At 40.1% G+C, this 21,422-nt stretch overlaps 1 protein-coding gene and 1 non-coding gene across 2 annotated transcripts in view; one reads left to right on the forward strand and one right to left on the reverse strand.

The window, feature by feature from the left end:
* Positions 1-21,422, reverse strand: part of MTMR12 (myotubularin related protein 12) — a 101,405-nt gene that overhangs the window by 22,393 nt on the left and 57,590 nt on the right. Inside the window, exon 8 of the mRNA XM_058307541.2 lies at positions 15,729-15,804. Coding sequence (XP_058163524.1) covers positions 15,729-15,804 — 76 coding nt within the window. The remainder of the gene's footprint in view (positions 1-15,728; positions 15,805-21,422) is intronic.
* Positions 20,665-20,736, forward strand: TRNAG-CCC (transfer RNA glycine (anticodon CCC)). The gene has a single exon. It is a non-coding gene; the product is annotated as a tRNA-Gly (tRNA).

The raw sequence follows: 21,422 nt of genomic DNA on the forward strand, positions 1-21,422 counted from the left end.
AACAGAACAGAGTAAGTGAATAGGCAGGGTAAAAAACTAGATAGTGGTCATGGTTGCAGAATATTGTGAATATATGATATGTTACTAGTGGTAAATTCTATGTGCATTTCGTCACAAATTTAAAATCCTATGAATGACACTGATGGTCCTTCATAATTTGGTACCAAACTCACTTCAATCTTAGCTCCCAACACTCCTTATGCTCCACCTGTATATTAACAGCTACTACTTATTTCAGTGCTTAATATATGCCAGATTCTGGGATCAATGGTATGTATACATAATCTTATAGATCAGCAGTTCTTAACCTTTTTGGTCTTAGGAAACCTTTATACTCTTAAAAATTATTGAGGGTCTATTTATGTGAGCTTCTATTTATGTGAGTTTTATCTACCCATATTTACAATACTAGAAATTAAAACCAAGAAACTTTAAAAATATTAATTCATTTAAAAACAATAATAAACCAATTACAAGCTAATATAATAACCTAATTTCCCCAAAAACTGGCAAGAAAAGTGACACTGTTCTACACATTTTTGTAAATTTCTTAATATCTGGTTTAATAAAAGGCAGCTTGGCCACTCACATCTCCAGGCCAGCCGCTGTCACTGCTGCACAGAACCTGAGCTCTCAGAGACACAGTACTGGAGCAGATGGATAATGGAGATTGGTTCCATATGATTTTAAATTGTGGATGCAGGTGACCAATTTTAGAAAAACCAGACGGCCTATCATTTGCTTTTAGAATTTAATACAGATAAAAGGCTTGACTCTTTTTGAGGCTCTCTGAAAATGAACATTAACCACAAAGCAAGGAACCCAAAAGGTGGAATCAGCAAGTTAAAAAATACACTTTTAAGACTGCTATTTTGAAGTGATGATGATAGAGGCTATGGGTGGGGGCTGTTCATCTCTTTGTAGATAACCTGAGCTGTGTTGGAAGGTGAGAGCTACAGCCTGCACTTGGTAATCATGGCATCAACTCCAGTCCTGGAAAAACAATTAAGCAATGTAAATTCTATAAACTTTAAATATTCAGGAAAAATGTAAACCAAATGTGTTAAAAGCTTACATGGAATGTATGAAGTTCATGCTAAAAGCTTACCTAGAATGTGGGGGATATATGTTAATTCAAACCCATTAAGCACTAAAACAAAGGACCATTTAACTCTTCCTGTGTATAAAAAGACCTCGAAAATCTCATTCAGGGTTTAGGTTTTGGATGAGAAGTTCCCCGAGCCTGCCGGTTGTAAATAAATTCTTTTTCCTTCCCAAAATTATTACTGAGTCCTGGCCTTTCCATACACAATAACTGAACCTCTCTTGACGTCTACAACATCTGGGGGCTTGTTCAGGATTTGCAAATGAAGGCCAGAGAAGGTAGCATTTCACTACCCCTTCCGGATCCCCAAGAAGCCTGGAGGACTTAGGTGAACCCCAAATCTGGGTGCCCCTGGACTACCTTTAGTCCAGAAAAAGATGTGGGCTCCACCGGAATCCTCCTGATGAAAATCAAGGACAAGAGACGGTCTGGAAAAATTGTGGGAATGAAAAAAAGTCCAAACATGGAAAAAGGTAAGACTCTCCTGGGGGAGCATAGTGTCAGGAAAACTTAATTTTAAATGTTAGAAAGTGAGGCCTCATCAACTTCCAAGAGAACCCCAGTACCCCCAGAAATTTGGGGGGATGCCATTCTCTCAAGGTCTGAAAGGAAAGGAGAAAAAGGGAAAAAAGCCTGGTGTTTGGGTTTGGCTGTGTGTTAGCATTTGGTTCTGGCCTTGTCTCCACTGAGGTAGTGAAGGCTTGATTATAAAAGGAAAGGATGTTTATAGGTTCGAGTCCTAACATCCTGAAAATCGGTCTGGATTTTAAAAATCTTAGTTGCAGGAAAATGGATCGGCTTTGCAGTGAGGCTTGATCTGTATAGAAGTTTAAACAGTAAAAATGGTTTAGCCGGAGTCTTTTGTTTTGGTGCTGGATTGCAGATGAATTCACTTTGTAAACAGCAAGGATAAGCAGAAAATCCTGTTCGATTTTAGTGTTGAATGTTCTCTTTTTTAAGGTTTGTAATGGTTGCAGGGGCAGCCGTGCCTGAGAAATAAAATTGAGAGTCAGATTGATAGGCTTTGTTTTTCTGTCTATGTCTGTTCAGTGCTGGTGTTAAATTGTGTAATTATGTAAAGTGGTGAACCTGATTAAGCTGGAACCCTCCCTTACCATTAGCAAAGGAGTGAAATGACTGTAGTTAGTAAAACAAAACCGAGGAGTATAAATGTGTGCACATGTTCTGCTGTCTTGTCTCTGAGTCTGTCTCATTAGCTGGGGTGCGGGGGTTGTCCGTGTCCATGCCACACACCCAAGTTTATTGAACCTGGCCCGAGTCCAGGTACCTGAAGAAAGCAGTAACTTAAATCATAGCCCTGCCAGGGCAGGAGTCCCTGGGAAGGTGCCAAGCCTGGAAGGTTCAAGCCATTTTAGCAGCCTGGAACTCGCCACCATTACCTTCCCCCCCTTCTCCTTTTAGGAGGATGCATAGCAGAAGTGGAAAGCCTGAGAAAGGGGGAGCAGCTTGCCCCCTTCCAGTGAGTACATGCCTTCTATTTGTAAGCCACATTACTATCTAATTGCTATGTACCTGGCTGCCTGGAAGTGGGGAGGTGATGGGGGGCGCAGAGCAGGACCAGGATAAATGCAATAAAAATTCCCTCCCTAAGGCATCAAGGGCCAAAATAAATTTGCATAATTAACTTCTGTCTAGGTTCTGCTTTTCTGAATCTCTCTCTTTGCAAGTCTATGTAGAAATGCTTTTAAAGCTGTAAAACTGGTAAAGTACCTTTATATAAAGGAAGGAGGCTAGTGCTTGAAACAATAAACCTCTAATCACTTGATAGCCTTTTAATGGTTTGGCTGAAAACTATGAGCAGTATAGGTCACAAAACTGGGGGGCGGGGAGGGGAGGGGAAAAAAAAACAATTCAGCTTGGCAACTTCATGCTAAATTTAATCAGCCTCTCTCTCCCAACACCCTGGAGATGCTGGAATTCTTCTGTTTTAATCTGTGCCTAACTTTGTGTTCAATTTTAAAATCTGTGTTTGGCTTTCGTCAGTTTACTTGTGCCTAAGAAATCACGGTAAAAGTTAACTTAAAAATAAATCTTTAAATGCCAATGCTGTCTTGCTGGTAAATTGAATGCATAGCTCGCAGATAAATTCATTCAGTTACTAGAGATACAGGGAAGCTTCACAGGATTGTTACTAATAAGGTTCTTGTAACTTATTTAATAAGGGTATCCAATTCATCTTAAAGTAAAAACACATTAAGAACTGTAACTAAGAATTAAAATAATTATATAAGTAAGTACCTTTATATATAAATATATATAAATTTAAAACTAAAGCTATTACAACAGAGTAAATATGGCCTGGATTTTGGCTACTGTAATGGTATTATTATTAATATTAAATTAATTTGACATTGTTTATGGCTACTTCAAGTTTATCTAGTGCTTATTATAATAATAGTAATTATTACTTAAACTTATCCTATAGTTATTTTATAACTAATTTCACCCCTGGTCTTCAACTATCATAACAGTAATTATAAGCTGCATTTGCATTTGCCTTTACTTATGGTTCCCACAGGTCTGGCCCTCCCCTTAACAATTCAACTTGATAATTAAACTTAAAAACTAATAGCTAAAGGGGTTTACGCATATCACTTTTGTGCCATTCTAAATATTTTTTATCTTCTCATTACCTCTTTACCCTTTTAAAGGAAATCTGTCTTTTTCTTAACCTTTCCAAATGATATAAATTAATTCTAATTGGCCATTTCCACCAGGAATCAGAAATAACTTTTGCCAGGTTTTCCAAAAGTAAACAATACTCTTCCCAATGTGCCAGGCCTTACTAAGCAACCCCCATTGTTCAGGCTGTCTCAGAGGAAAAAAAAAAAGAGTAAAAGCTAAGCTGGATTCTTTCCAGTCTAAACAGAAACCCAAATGCTTGCCAGATTCCTTCCAATCAGCAATATAACCAGGAAAGCCAGTAAGAGAAAAAAGGTTTTAAATAACTAATTGGTGTTTCTGTATCAAACTGTTCATGTCTGCCTATTTGCTCAAATTATTAAAGTTAAATATGCAGATATATAATATATATTCCTAAAACCCAAATAAAACTAAATGGTATAAAAGGTCATGTAAAAATCTAAATACAGAACTGTTAAAAAGCTATGAAATCCTTATTAAATTATAATTAAAACAGATTAATTGCTTTATAGTCTAGAACCTAAAAATTAGTATGCTTTTAAAATTGTTTTAAAATTATCAAAAACAAAGGTTTTAAGCCCTGTAAAAAAGAAAACAACATTCATTGTTTAATCAATAACAAATACAACTTGTTTAGCTTAAATATTATCTCTTTAGTTTATAAAATACCAGGTTAATAAGTTAACAATATATGTTAAATCTTTAAAATAATAAAAACTGTAAGCTCATGTTTAATAAAATTAAATTAAATATAGAGCTGCTCTCTCTTAAATGCATAAAGTAAATTCCATTGGTTACTAATTATAATCTAAAATAAATTTGCCAGTCTGTAATTGTGGTCAATTATAAAAGGTTTGTAAGAGCATCTTCCAAACTAAAGCATTTAAATGGCTCTAATTCTAAAGAACTATTATTAACTAAAAATTTGGATTAATATTAATAGCAAGAAGTAGCTTCATAGAAACCTGCCTAAAAGTTACTGCAAGGTGCATATTTAAGTAATAGTAATAAAAAGTTACCTAAATTCCACTGGGAATCTTCAGTTTTCATCTTAAAAATGGAAATAATTTTTCCTCTATTACTAAAATAAAATACTTGTAATGTCTTCACAATAAAATCATAAAGGTAAACAAAGTACTAAGAGGTTAAGTTCATTTAATATGTAACACATCGAATTAAAAATGTTTAAAAGATATACATAAAAATCAAAAGATAAACTTCAACACTGTCAAACTCTCTTGTGCATTCAAACCAGGCCTTTTTTTTTTTTTTTAAAGATTTATTTATTTATTTCTCTCCCGTTCCCCACCCTGGTTGTCTGTTCTCTGTGTCTATTTGCCGCCGTCTTCTTTGTCCGTTTCTGTTGTTGTCAGCGGCACGGGAATCTGTGTTTCTTTTTGTTGCATCATCTTGTTGTGTCAGTTGTCCGTGTGTGCGGCACCATTCCTGGGCAAGCTACACTTTCTTTCGTGCTGGGCGGCTCTCCTTACGGGGTGCACTCCTTGCGCGTGGGGCTCCCCTACACGGAGGTCACCCCTGCGTGGCTCAGCACTCCTTGCACGCATCAGCACTGCACATGGGCCAGCTCCACACGGGTCAAGGAGGCCTGGGGTTTGAACCGCGGACTTCCCATGTGGTAGACGGACACCCTAACCACTGGGCCAAGTCCACCGCCAAACCGGGCCTTGAATACATTGCAGGTTGCCTCTCCATATGAGTTATTGGCTAGTTTGGTCACTGACCTTTAAAACAATAAAACCCTACTAATTCTCTGATCATGCTCCTGAAGTGGATGGAAACTACTTTGCAGTTTCAAGCTCCTGCAGCAGCCAATAGTGGCCAAGGACAGTGAAATGTACAGTGAATATCGTCTTCAAACTCGCACTATTGTACAGTGTCAGAGAGTGCTATACACCAGGCCGGTAAAATCTACTCCCTAGTTTCTCTCTAGGATCAACAGTACTGCAGCTTCTATAAATAACATACGAAGTGGAACAATGAATACCAGAATACTGTAAGTAGAACTTAAACACAATTTACATTATGGCCTGCTCTCATGGAGAGATAACATGTAAAGTATTACAACCCTGAAACTTAAAACTATTAATTGGGGAAACGGACTTTGGCCCAGTGGTTAGGGCATCCGTCTACCACATGGGAGGTCCGCGGTTCAAACCCCGGGCCTCCTTGACCCGTGTGGAGCTGGCCATGCGCAGTGCTGATGCGCGCAAGGAGTGCCGTGCCACGCAAGGGTGTCCCCCGCGTGGGGGAGCCCCAGGCGCAAGGAGTGCGCCTGTGAGGAAAGCCGCCCAGCGTGAAAAGAAAGAGCAGCCTGCCCAGGAATGGCGCCGCCCACACTTCCCGTGCCGCTGACGACAACAGAAGCGGACAAAACAAAGAAACAAGACGCAGCAAATAGACACCAAGAACAGACAACGGGGGGGGGGGGGGGGGGAATTAAATAAATAAATAAATAAATAAAACTATTAATTGCAACTCAGAATCCTTATGCATTAAGTAATTCATTAATTCATTAATTAATATTAAGTGCTGTACCTTCATCCTGTTCTAAATACATGCCTGATAATTATAATGTTATCTTTTCTATTCTAAATCATGTACAAAAGTACATTAGACATGTTAAATTCCTGGTAAACTTCATTTTCTAAATAGTTAATAAACATGTCTACAAAATAAAATAGCCATCTTAGCTAAAAACAAAGGGGCCACCAGTGGCTTACAGGTAACTGGTTAATTCATATCAGGCTCAGTCAGTCACCCTACTACTCTACTGTACTCTACTGTGTAGCAAAACGAGGCTTGCTTACTAATAGTGGTTCACCTATTAAACAGTCAAAATTACCAGAAATTAATTAAAACCAAAATGTAAAACAACTTCATTCTGTAGTTCTGATCATCCCCACAGCTAAAAGAATTTCCAACTTGGTGCACTAATCCTGAATAAAATCAACTGCCCAAGAAGGTGCCAGTTCACCAGGAACATTTGACAAAGCACATGAGTGCCAATTATTAAACAGCCTGAAATACATCTTTAAAACAAACCTAAGTACCTAATACTGTTATCTGTTACAATGTCTCTCTGAACATAAAGTAACTTAAATATATATATATGTATATATACTGTTCCCCATCAACTTTTAAAAGAAGTGCTGTCTTTGCAGGCACCTATCTCTGTAATCCAGGCATTCCAAAATTCCAATTAAATTTGTTTCTTTCAGAATGAACATCTTATTAGCCAAATGAAAACTTCATCCAACTTCATACAGAATGCCAGATCCATCGTCCTCCAGTCAAAATAAATAACAAAGTTTTTACACCTTGTTAGGTAAGGACTACAACCCATGGCCAGCAAGAAGTAGCTAACAGAAAAGAGATTATCTCCCTTCAGCACCCCTTTAAGATTAAAGGTGTAAAACTCTCTAAGGGTAAAATAAAATTAATAGATGGATCTGAAGCCTGGCAAGAAATTCACGTAAGCACCAGTAGGCCCCAGAATGGTGGCTGGGAGGGCCCCACTTCCAGGATTCTACTGTCTGGGACAAGAACTTCTTCTGGAAACAGGATAAGCCCTGGATCTTACCCAGGAACTTTGTCTTTAGGCCCTCACTGGGAAATTGATAAGTGGGGTAATCAATCAAAACAACAGCCAACCACCTCATAACTCCAACGATAATTATGCCAAAGCTTAGCAAGTTAAGCTGGCATAAAGGGCAGAATGATATAGGCTATGAGCGGAGGCTGTTCATCTCTTCACAGATAACATAAGCTGTGTGTGTTGGATGGTGAGAGCTGCAGCCCTGCACTTGGTAATCATGGCAACAACTCCAGTCCTGGAAAAACAATTAAGCAATGTAAATTCTATAAACTTTATACATTCAGGAAGAATGCAAACCAAATGTGTTAAAAGCTTACATGGAACGTATGAAGTTCATGCTAAAAGTTTACCTAGAATGTATAGAATTCATGCTAAAAGCTTACCTAGAATGTGGGAGATATGTGTTAATTCAAAGTTATAGAGCACTAAAACAAAGGACCATTTAACTCTTCCTCTGTATAAAAAGAACTCAAAAACCTTATTCGGTGATCAGGTTTTGGATGAGAAGCTCCCCGAGCCCAGCCAGTTGTAAATAAATTCTTTTTCCTTCCCAAAATTATTACTGAGTCCTGGCCTTTCCATACACAATAATTGAACCTCTCTTGATGTCTACAACAATGACATCAACATGGTGACATAAGACATCCCCTGAAAGCCTCCCCAGAGAATCACGTGCTCAGAATTCTAGAGGATGGTAGAGACTGGAGAAGAAATGCACAAACGCTGAATCAAAGCAAAAGAAAAGCATCAGGTAGGAATTGTCTGTCCTGGATTCGCTGGCACATTCTCCTCACCCTCACTTGGTCCTGCGGAGCTTGACAGCCTAGCAGAGGCAGCAGCCCAGGTCCCTCCCATGTGGACAGACTACAAAGCCACTCAAAGCAGTGAGTTAGAGCCCCACACATATCCCGGCACATGGATCCAAGTCCACAGAGCCTCAGGGCAGAACACAAGCCTTTAAGTTGTGCTGCATACAAAGGGGCCTTGGAAATGAGAGAGAGACAGACAGACAGCAGAAGAACTGTTGGCAAGAGGTACATTAGCTCATTCCAGTTTCTCTTGGCTAGACTACCCTAAATGCAAAGATGACTACTCTGGAGTGAACCATCTTCCTGGATTGACTCCATCTGGCTCCCCGGGGTAAGAAACCCTATTGGGAAAGAAACCAAAGGCAGAACAGTCTCACGCACACACAAAACAGGGGAATGGGTAGGTGGGGAGGGTTAAACATTCTTCTCAAGTATGCATAGATCATTCTCCAGGATAGACAGGCATGCTGGGTAACAAAATAAGACTCAATAAATTTAAAAAGATGGAAATTATACAAAGCATGTACTCTGACCATAATGAAATAAAGTTGGAAATCAAAAACAAGCAGAGAACTAGAAAATCCATAAATATATGGAAGCTAAATTATATATTCTTAAGTAATCAGTGGATCAAAGAAGAAATTGCATGGGAAATCAGTAAATATCTTGGGAATGAAAATGAGAACACAACACATCAAAACCTATGGATTGCAGCAAAGGCAATGCTGAGAGTTGGAAATGTATATAGCCCTTAGTGCTTATACTAAAAAGGAAGAACGGGAAGCGGATTTGGCCCAACAGATAGGGCGCCTGCCTACCACATGGGAGGTCCAAGGTTCAAACTCAGGGCCTCCTGACCCATGTGATGAGTTGGCCCACGCACAGTGCTGATGTGCACAAGGAGTGCCATGGCACACAGGGGTGTCCCACGCGTAAGGAGTGTGCCCTGTAAGCAGAGCCGCACACATGGAGAGCTGATGCAGTAAGATGACGCAACAAAAAGAGACACAGATTCCCGGTGCTGCTGACAAGAATAGAAGTGAATACAGAAAAACAGACAGCGAATGGACAGAGAAAGCAGACAACGGGGGGTGGGGGTGGGGGAGGAAGGGGAGAGAAATAAAAAATAAATCTTAAAAAAGAAGAAAAAAGGAAGAACTAAAATTAATGACCTAATTGCACACCTGGAGGAACAAGAAAAAGAACAGCAAACTAATCCCAAAGTAAGTAGAAGGAAAGAAATAAAGTGAGAGTAGAAATAAATGAGAGAACAAAATACTAAATAAAGAAAATTAAGAAAACCAAAAGATGGTTCTTTGAAAAGATTGATAAAATTTACAAACCCTTAGCTAGAGTGACAAAGAATAAAAGAGAGAAAATTCAAATAAAAAATGAGGGGCAGGGTACATTACTACTGACTGTACAGAAATAAACAATGATATAGGAGGATGCTAGGAACAACTGTATGCCAACAGTAGACAAAATGAACTCATCCCTAGAAACACACAAACAACCTACAATGACTCTAGAAGAAACAGAAGATCTCAACAGACCAGTTACAAATAAACAGACTGAATCAGTTATCAAAACTTCTCAGCAAAGTAAAGTGCAGGACTGGATGGCTTCACAGGTGAATTCTACCAAACATTCCAAGGAGAATTAATACAATCCTGCTTAAATGCTTCCAAAAATTGTACAAGAGTGAAACTACCTAACTCGTTCTATGACGCCAACATCATTCTAATACCGAAGCCACGTAAATATACTAAAAGAAAAGAAAATTACAGACCAATTTCTCTTGTGAATATACATGCCAAAATCCTCAACAAAATATTTGAAAATTGAATCCAACAGCACATTAAAAGAATTATACACCATGATCAAGTAAGATTTATCCCAGGTATGCAAGAGTGGTCCAATATAAGAAAATAAATTAAGGTAATTAACAAAACAAAGGGAAAAAAACCATATGATCATTTCAATTGATGCAGAAAGGGCGTTTGACAAAACCTAGCATCCCTTCCTGATAGGATGATAAAGGGCATATATGAAAAACCCAAAATAATACCATACTCATGATGAAAGACTGAAAAAGCTTTCCCTTTAAGATCTGGAACAAGACAGAACAAGATCTGTCACCACTGTTCTTCAACATGGTATTAGAAGTTCTGGTCAGAGCAGTTAGGCAAGAAAAGAAATAAAAGGCCTCCAAACTGGAAGGGAAGAAGTAAAACTTTCACTATTTGCAGGTTATATAGGGGCCAATATATAGAGGGAAGCCACGGGAGATAGGGCAGCAGGCCAGCACCAGCTGGCTCAGAGAGAAGGAAGCCAAGGACGTGATTTGGCTGGAAGAGCGCACTCAGCAGCCTCAGAGAGGAAAGTCAAACAGGTGTGGGGACCTGCACCCAGCCAGCTCAGGGAGAGAATGGTTTAGGGACAGAGGAGATACTGGGCAGTGGACAGGATCTCAGCTGGTTCCGGGGGGAAAGGAGAGATGCCAGCTGGTGCTGAAGAAGCTCCAGGGAGGCTGGAAGCAGATCAGGTGGGCTGGCACATCCACCCACCACGGGAGGGAGTGGGGGGGGGTGGGCCCAGGAGAAAGGGGAGCTGGGAGAAGAACGGGAGAAGCAGGGGAGCCCTCAGACCAACTGACCAGAGGGAAAGGGGGGTGTGGAGAGCAGACATGAACTGTCAGGTACCCAACCTACCCAGAAGAGAAGGAGCCCGAGACGATCCAGGATTGTCAGGCACCCAGCCAGCTCCCTGGAGAGGGAGGCAGGGGAAAAACAGCCTCATGACAGATACTTAGACTGAGATTCTTTTTTTTTAGTTGTTGTTGTTAATTCTTTCTTCTTTTCTCTATATCTGCGCACCTTACTTACAGAGGGTGGGCCACAGGGTGATTGACTGGTGAGCACTGGCAGCCTGAGAAAACTGCTAGTGGCCTAAGAGGGAGGCCTGTTTTGTTTTGTTTCTTTCTTTCTTTTTCTTCTTTTTTTTTTTCTAAAAGATATATTTTATTTTATTTAATTCCCACCCCCCTCCCCCGGTTGTCTGTTGTCTATTTGCTGTTCTTGTTTCTTTTGTCCGCTTCTGTTGTCAGCAGCACGGGAAGTGTGGGCGGCACCATTCCTGGGCAGGCTGCACTTTCTTTCGCGCTGGGCGGCTCTCCTTACGGGCGCACTCCTTGCACGTGGGGCTCCCCTACGCGGGGGACACCCCTGCGTGGCATGGCCCTCCTTGTGCGCATCAGCACTGCACATGGGCCAGCTCCACACGGGTCAAGGAGGCCCGGGGTTTGAACCGCAGACCTCCCATGTGGTAGACGGACGCCCTAACCACTGGGCCAAGTCCGTTTCCCTCTTTTTCTTCTTTTTAAACCTTTTTTCCTCCTTATTTTCTTTAATTTTTCCTTCTTCCTTTGCTTTTCTTTCATCGTACCTTCTCTTATTTGGTTTTCATTTTCTTTCATCTTTTCAGTCTTTTATTTTCTACCTGTTTCCTTTTTTTTTTTTTTTTTGCCATCCACCTTTTTATTTTTTTATAATTTTTCACTCTTGTTACTTTTTTGTTCCTGGCTCTTTTATGTTTCTTTTCCATCCTTTTTTTTCTTCTTCTTCTTTTCTTTTTCCTTTCTTTTTTATGGTCAATATTTGGGGGGGGGGGGAACAAGGACAACTTGTTGGAACAAAGATATAGAATAAGGGAAACAGACTTGGCCCAGTGGTTAGGGCATCAGTCTACCACATGGGAGGTCCGCAGTTCAAATCCTGGGCTTCCTTGACCCGTGTGGAGCTGGCCCACGCGCAGTACTGATGCACGCAAGGAGTGCCCTGCCACACAGGGGTGTCCCCCGCGTAGAGGAGCCCCACGTGCAAGTAATGCACCCCATTAGGAGAGCCACCCAGGGCGAAAGAAAGTTCAGCCTGCCCAGGAATGGTGCCGCACACACGGAGAGCTGACACAACAAGATGATGCAACAAAAAGAAACGCAGATTCCCGTGCCACTGACAACAACAGAAGCGGACAAAAGAAGAACATGCAGCAAATAGACACAGAGAACAGACAACTGGGGCTGGGGGGATGGGGAAGGGGAGAGGAATAAATAAAAATAAATAAATCTTCAAAAAAAAAAAAAGATAAAGAGTAAAAGGATATAGACTAAAATGGAACCATGTGTCAAAGAGGATCCTTAACACAAAACAAACGAAATGAAACCCTAGAGTAGAAAGAGAAACTAACCAACTGAATAACCCAAGATAAACAGGTGCCTAAGAAGACAGCTTGATTTTCTTACCTGATCTTTAAAAAAGGATAGAGAACAAAGTGTAAGCAAGAGTAGGTTCAAAAGGAGAGACAAGGTAAGGATGTAGCCAGAAAAGGAACTTACTGACTTTTTGGAACGTAGCTGTCTGCTTAAGAGTCTGATGAGACATATGCTAAACAAGAGACAACCCCGATCACCAGGGGTTCTCAACCTATGGGAATTTGCACCTCAGGGGATGTAAGACAAGTCAGGAGAAATGTTTGGTTGTCACAAGGGTGTGGGGTTGGGAGGGGAGTTAGAAGAACGAATGACATCTCATAAGTGGAGGTCAGTAAACTGCTGAACATCCTATAATGCAGAGGACATCCCTGCAAAACAAAGAATTATCCAGCTCAATATGTCAGCACTTAGGTTGAGAAACCTTGCCTTAAAGAATAAACAAAAGGGTAGAACAGCACAAGTTTTCAATATTGATCACTCCAAAGGAATATTTGAAATGACTGGGTTTTCCAGGTTAAGGTACATAATTTCTCATATATATATATATATATATACATATACATATACATATATATATATGTAAAATAAACTGCCTTTTAATTTGCTTAAGATCATTTTTGGTGGTCTTAATGTTCCAGTAAAAAAAAAACTTATATCAGAATACGAATGAGAGGGAAGCAGATGTGGCTCAAGTGACTGGGCTACCACCTACCATATGGGAGGATCCAGGTTCAATCGCTGGGGCCTCCCGGCAAAAAAAAAAAAAAAAGTGTCTCTGCGCGGTACGCCAGTGCCTGAGCAAGGGAGTTACACAAGATGATGCACAAAAGACAGACGAAGGGGAGAGTTAAGGCAAGGCGCAACAGAAACCAGAAACTGAGGTGGCACAAGCAACAGGGAACCTCTCTCCATATCAGAGTCCCCAGGATTGAATCCCAGTGAATCCTAGAGGAGATAAAAAGAGAAGACAAAAAGAGAAATAGATACAGAAGATCACACAGTGAATGGACACAGACAGCAAAAAAACAGCAGGGGAGGGGGAGGAAAAAAAGATTAAAAAATGAAAATGAGAGGGATTGATTGAGAGCTCTGTGTTCCCTGGGTAACTGTGTAAATTTCACCTTGTGTGATGTTTTTCCCCTGTCCATTCACACAAACTTCACTAATCACTCTTAGAACATATTACGGCAGACCTAATAAATTGAGAATAGCTTCCTACAGTTTCTATCAAAGTTACACTGCTGATTCTTCTTTCAGGTCTTATCAGAATATTTTCTACTTCTCAGCCCAAGAAGTACAGAGTAGCTAAACTTCATACAATGCAGAGATGGAGAAGCAGTCTATTCCACATATATGTAACCAATTCACCTTTGTTGCTTCCCACAGAACACAGAGTCATCTATGAAAGGCCACTGTAGATCCTTTAGAATATAAAATAGTGATTTTCAAAGTGTAATCTCCAGACCCCTGTAGGATCTCAAGAAACTTTCTGGTTGTCTGAGAAGTCAAAACTATATTTGCAATAATATGGGAAAGGGACTTTGGCCCAGTGGTTAGGGCGTCCGTCTACCATATGGGAGGTCCGCGGTTCAAACCCCGGGCCTCCTTGACCCGTGTGGAGCTGGCCATGCGCAGTGCTGATGCGCGCAAGGAGTGCCGTGCCACGCAAGGGTGTCCCCCGCGTGGGGGAGCCCCACGCGCAAGGAGTGTGCCCGTGAGGAAAGCCGCCCAGCGTGAAAAGAAAGAGCAGCCTGCCCAGGAATGGCACCGCCCACACTTCCCGAGCCGCTGTCGACAACAGAAGCGGACAAAGAAACAAAGATGCAGCAAATAGACACCAAGAACAGACAACCAGGGGAGGGGGGGGAAATTAAATAAATAAATAAATCTTAAAAAAAAAAAAAAACTATATTTGCAATAATACTAAGATAATTAGTATATCATAAAGGAACAATATGACAATTATCTGAAAAGGCTGTTAAATATTCCCCCACTTCCAACTACATGTCTATATGAGGCTGGATTTTCTTCACATAACTTCACTCAAACCCAAATATCCACAAGGGACTCAATGCAAAAAGCAGATACGAGACTCCGGCTGTCTTCTATTTTCAAACATGTAAAACAATGTTATTCCTCTTTTTTTTTTTCCAGAAAATATGGTTAATTTTCATAGAGATAGGTTATTGTTATTTATGGTAACATTTAATGCATTTGCTTACATACCAATATTTAAAATTTTTTGTTTGAAATTTTCATATGGAAAATATTGATACAACCCATATAAACAAAGTTCTTTGAGATCCTCAATAATTTTTAAGAATATAAAGAATCTGAGACTAAAAAAATTGAGAATTATTGCCATAAATCACAGGTTGCAAACTGGTGAGACATAAGCCAAATGTAACCCAAAGACACATTTTAAAAAAACCATTTGAATCAGCAGCACACATTTACAAATCAAGAAAATTCACATGAAATTTATATTTCTGGCTTCTCCTGAAAAAAAAAACAGACCATCTGACAACACTATGTCCATATTCCCAAATGTCACAAACAGGCTGGTGCCAAAGAGCAGCTGTCCCCTATGCCAGGCAGAGTGTCTCTGTTTCACTGTAAGGGCGTGTTCATTATTTACCTGGCCTCCATGGGCTTCTGGGTATGGGTCCCTGCTAAAACATTTCTCCTACTAAAAAGGAATGAACTTTTTGGTGAAAGAGCCATGTGCACAGCATAGCATTTATTTGTAATTTTCATTCTGTACTAAATTCCTTGCAGGCTTGGCAACTCCCAAACTAGAATACCTACCAAAGCTTTGCTTTATTTGATTGACACATTAAGTATGGCTCCCAAACCATTCTATTCTGTGAAAACTAAATAAGCACTCCATGTTGTCTTTGGAAGAAAACACAACCATGCCCCTACAAAGATTAATAGTGTGGGCCAAAAAGAATCTTAAACCTACTACCTAAGAGCTTTTGGTTCAGCTTCAAAATGATTTAGGTGTTAAATCAGGCTTTCAATACTTGACAGACCTGTAATCCTATTAAAGTGTTTTTAAGATGTCTTTTTAAAAGACATCTCCCTGTCCCAGAGAGCCTCAAGTTTAAAAGCCTTCAGCAACACCTCTAGGGAGTCTCTAAGATATTTTTGGATCATTCTTAGATTAAGGACAAGCCAAAGCCAAAGGGCTTAAGTAAGATAATTGTGCCAGAATGGGTCAATGAGCAATCTGTGCTTGTAAGGGTTTCCATTTGCACTTACTGGTACTCCATGACCATGGAAGCGTGGAATATCCTCTTCAGAAAGAGGGATGGGGACAACAAAATACGCTGGCAACCTAGAAGAAAGAAAGGCCATCACTTTCTTTTTTTTTAATTAGAGAAGCTATACATTTACAGAAAAATCATGCAGAAAGTAGAGTTTCCTTATAACACCCCATTATTGGGAACAGATGTGGCTCAAGCAGTAGAGTGTCTGCTTCCTACATGGGAGGTCCCAGGCTCGTCTCTGGTGTCTTCTAAATACAAAAAAAAAAAAAAAAAAACAACAAGCAAACAAATGGAAAAAAATAACTCAGGAGAGCCCCAATGGAGTTGATGTGGTTCAGCGGTTGAGAGCCGCTTCTCACAAAGGAGGTCCCAGGTTCGATCCCCAGCCCTGGTACCTCAAAAAAAAAAAAACAGTACAAACACCTTGTATTAGTGTATAGTCCATGGTTTACTTTAGGGTCCACTGTTTGTGCTGTACAGTCCTATGGATTTAATTTTTAAAATTTTATTCTATTACTGTGTATATTACCTTACATTTCTCCTTTTAACCACATTCAAATATATATTCAGTGCTGTTAATTACATTCACAATGTTGTGTTACCATCACCACCATCCATTACCAAAACTTTTCCATCATCCCAAACAGAAATTATGTACAATTTAAGGATTAACTCCCTATTCCCTACCCCCACCCCAACCCATGGAAACCTATATTTCATTAACAGTTTCTGACTCTGTGAATTTGCTTATTCTAATTATTTCATATCAATGAGATAATACAATATTTGTCCTTTTGTGTCTGGCTTATTTCATGCAACATGATGCCCTCAAGGTTCATCCCAGTTCTCATATTATCAGAACTTCATTCCTCTTCATGGCTGAACAATGTTCTAGTAAGAGTATATACTTCAACTTTTTGTACTAACAATTTTTTAAATATGAAATCTCAACTTCAATGAACACAAGGAAGCAAGCGAATGTTAGGATAAGGACCATATTTCAAGAAGCACCAGATAACTGTCTCCTTAGTTTGGTATAAAGTACTCTGGCCAAGTCAGTTGGGAAATCAAAGCTCAAATCCTAGCTCTGTACCATATTCTGTGTAAACTTACACAAGTTACATACTTAAGTCTGTTTCCTCACCCATACAAATAAGGGGAGTAAAACAGATGAGATCTAAAAATACACAAATTCCAAACTGTGGGAATGACCTTCCTCATCACATCGCAACAGCATATGCACTTGTGCTGCTTTCAGTCAGACTAAAATGGAAAACCAACAATTACGAAGACCGCTGCCCAGACATTTTATCAAGTGCTCTGACAGTAACAACAAACACTTAAGTGCTTTCTATTGCCAGATATTTTCTAACTACATAACATGTATAATTCTTTTAACCCTCCCAACAACCTTATGAGGTATATGCTATTATTATTTCCCTTTTATAGATAAAGAAATAGAGACATAATGCTACTAAGTCCCTTACTACCAGGTTACACAGTTAGTAAGCATATGGTGGAGCTGGGACTTGAACCAAGCAGTAGGACATCAGTTTCTATGTAAGAAAATTTAGGTTCTAAAAACAATAAACCTGTTAGGTAGTAGGAAATGGGAAACTAGGTTTTCAGAGCTAGAGAGATCATACTTACGCAGACATACCTTGGAGATATTGTGGGTTTGGCTCCAGAATACCACAAAAAAGCAAGTATCGCAATAAAGCAAATCACATGATTTTTTTGGGTTTCCAGGGCATATAAAAGTTATGTTTATTCTAGCCTATAGACTTTTAAGTGTACAAAAGCATTATATCTAAAAAACAAATGCACATACCTTAACTAAAATGTGACAAAGAGACACAAAGTAAGCACATACCATTGGAAAAATAGCACTCATAGAATTGTATGATGCAGGGTTGCCATAAACCTTCAATTTGTAAAAAACACAGTATGTGCAAAGTACAATAAAGTAAAGCACAATAAAATGAAGTACGCCTATATGGGGACATTATTTATTTCTCTAGTCTATAGACACATGCTTCTATTAGTAAGAAATCTTCATAAGTTAGATCACTATGAAGCTATAAACAGTGCTTGAAATAAGGCTTCACAAAAAAATAAGATGCCTAGGGAAGCAGATTTGGCTCAAGTGAATGGGCTCCCACCTACAATATGGGAGGTCCAGGATTCGATTTTTGGGGCTTCCTGCTGAAGGCAAGCTGACCCGTGCAGCAAGCTGGCCTGAGCAGAGAGCTGGCCCATGCAGCAAGCTGGCCCGAGTGGGGTGCCAGCCTGCACACGATTGCTGGCCCACAAGGAAAGCTGGCCTGAGCAGAGAGCTGGTGGAGCAAGATGACACAACAAAAAGAGACATAGAGGAAGACAATAAGAGATGCAGCAAACTGGGGAGCTGAGGTGGAGCAAGAGATTGAGCACCTCTCTCCCACTCCCGAAGGTCCCAGGATTGGTTCTTGGTGCCACCTAAAGAGAAAACAAGCAGACAGAAGAACGCATAGTGAAGGCTACAGAGAGCAGACAATGGGAGGGGGAGGGAGTAAATCAATAAAAATAAATATTTAAAGAAAATGCCTATGGTGTTAGAACTACAATCAAGTGGTATTTGTATGCATACTACATAACTGAAGTAAACTCATGAAGTATCAGGTCATGGGAAAGATGGATTTTCAGACTTGGAGAGCTCAGAACTCAAATGTAATCAAGTTGATACATCTAGAAGAGAAGCTCAATAACTAGGAAAAAAGAAAAGAAAAAGATAGGATGTAGGATTTTTCCAAATCAATACGTATTCTATATCTAACCTTTAAACCCATCGCTATATTCCATTTTACTAGTAAGGGATCCTGACATTATATTGGGCTTCACTTTTCAGGAAGTTTTGGATCACAGAGTGGTTCAACAATGGCAGCGGAGGAATACTGGTATAGGATGCTATTGACAGGTGATATATGGTTGACAGGGAGCTATACAGGGCATATGTCCAGGGTGCATGGTAATGTTTGGATATACTCATAGTGGCAACAATTAAAAGCTACAGCTGGGGGGGTACTGGGTTCCTGGTCGGGGGTGCTCTGTCGTGGTCCCTAGGGGAGCAGCGGCAGTCCCCCAGGTGCAATGGTAAGGACCAGGAAGGAATGAGGGTCCAACAGTGAGCCCATGATACTAATGACTATGCTTGTGAGCCTACATGCCTGAAATAAGAACAAGGCCTAGAGCAGCACTGTGCCTAGGAGTTTCCTCCTGACAGCCTTCATGTTACTCAAATGTGGCCAGTCTCGAAGCCAAACTCAGCATGTAACTGCAATGCCTTCCCCCCAGTGTGGGACATGACACCCAGGGATGAGCCTCCCTGGCACCAAGGGATCACTACCAAGTACCAACTGGTGATGCAACTAGAAAATGACCTTGAATTAAAGGTTCAACGTGGACCGGCAGAATATCCCTGTCTACATATAATAACAGGAATTAAAAATGCTGTTTGACCTAAATTAAGGGGGAAATGGAAAGGACAAATGAGTTTATATGGCTATGAGTCTCTAAAAAAGAGTCTGGAGGATGTCAGAAGGATTGCCCTTATGCATACATGAGCAGAGTCTCAGAGACAGATAAAGTAGATACAACCCCAGGTATTGGTTCTTTTGAGGGCTAAAGAGACCCACATGTTCTAGGGTCATGGCAGATGGGGTTCACTGCCATGTCAGTTGGCCCTTCTTTGGAGCTGGTGTTTCTGCGTGATGGAGCTGGACACAGATGGGATCTCTTTTCACAAGGCTTTCATGCTACTTTACTGAAGTGTAGTTGGTGCTGGGGTTTAAGATATATCTAGGCGATTTGAATCTCTGGACTGACAATAGGATAGCCAGGCCCTGAGCCTCAACAGATTTCAACTCCTACACTCTGATTTATTGGACTTACCCTACTCAGCTAACATGGAGTTGAAGAATGTCAACCACCACACCATGGAGCCTAGAGTGCCTACAACTGAAAGCAGGAGGATTGCATCCAGTATCCATGTGGAATCTGAGCCTCCTCTTGACATAGAGGTGCAACGGACACAACCAATCCAAGGTCCACAGAGAAAAGGTGGCATTGGTGTGGGAAAAGTGGCCATGGTGGCTGATGGGTATGGGGAATGGGAGGAAGAGATGAGATGTGGAGGCATTTTTGGGACTTGGAGTTGTCCTGGGTGGTGCTTCAGGGACAATTACCGGACATTGTAAATCCTCCCAGGGCCCACTGGATGGAATATGGGAGAGTATGGGCTATGATGTGGACCACTGACCATGAGGTGCAGAGATGCCCAGAGATGTACTTACCAAATGCAATGGATGTGTTATGATGATGGGAGTGAGTGTTGTTGGGGGGGGAGTGGTGGGGTTGGGGTGGTGGGGTTGAATGGGACCTCATATTTTTTTAATGTAATATTTTTACAAAATGAATAAAATTAAAAAAAACAAAACAATGTAAACTATAATCCTTCCTTAGTGGCAATGCTCCAAAACATGTTCATCAATTGCAATGAATGTACCACACTAATGAAAGAAGTTGTTAATGTGGGGAGAGGCGGGAGTTGTGGGAAGTTGGGCATATGGGATCCCTTATAACTTTTTTATGAAACATTTTATGTAAGTGAAGTATCTTTTAAAAATAAATATAAATTTTTAAAAATGAAAAAAAAAAAAGTTGATACATCTAATCATTTCGCAGGGGATGGAGCAACATGTAACCACTACCATGGGGATATGATCTCTTTCAGACAAATGGCCCAGTTTTATGAATAAATTGCAAGAAAAAGGGGAGTAGATGTAGTTCAAGTGGTTGAGTGCCTGCTTCCCACATACAAGTTTCCAGGTTCACTCCTCGGTACCTCTTAAAAATAAACAAATGAAAAAACCAACTCTGTATATATTGGAGCAGGTATAGCTCAGTAGTTGAGTGCATGCTTCCCATGTATGAGGTCCTGGGTTCAATCCCCAGTACCTCCTTATAAATAGATAGATAGATAGATAGATAGATAGATAGATAGATAGACAGACAGACAGACAGGCAGGCAGGCAGGCAGGCAGGCAGGCAGACAATATAAGGGGGGGTAAAAAAATTGCAAGAAAAAAAGATGGTGGGGGAATCTATAGATTGACACTTGAGAAACAAATCAATCAACTGTAAGATGTCAATCTCACTGAATCATAATCAAAGGTAAAATGGACTAAAAAGATAAAAGATAAATTTTAGAAATTTATAAAACAGTCAGGAAAATACAAACACTGACTGGATATTGAATGATATAAGGGAATTAAATTTAAAAGGTGTGATAATGATTATACGGTTATGTTTATAAAGAACACTTCATTTTTAGAGAGATACATTTAAATATTTATGAATGAAATACAATATCTGGGATTTATTGTTGATAATTGTTAAAGCTGGTGCAAGGGAATTCATCATATCCTCTTTTCTTTTGTACTGCTTGAAATTTTCAATTTAGAAAAAATCAGGGGGGAAAAAACTTAAAGAAAAGCTCCTGTAAAATTGTGATGTAAAACCACTTGATGGGGCTTCAGGTCAAGGGTAAGACCTCTCAACCATCAAAGCTGTAAAGAACATTTTGTTTTGAAGTGTTTGAAGTATTTTCTTGTATGTCTGCTTGAGTGGGTGGACAGTAAGGTATCCC

Source organism: Dasypus novemcinctus, chromosome 2 (assembly GCF_030445035.2).
Source record: "Dasypus novemcinctus isolate mDasNov1 chromosome 2, mDasNov1.1.hap2, whole genome shotgun sequence".
NCBI lineage: Eukaryota > Metazoa > Chordata > Mammalia > Cingulata > Dasypodidae > Dasypus > Dasypus novemcinctus.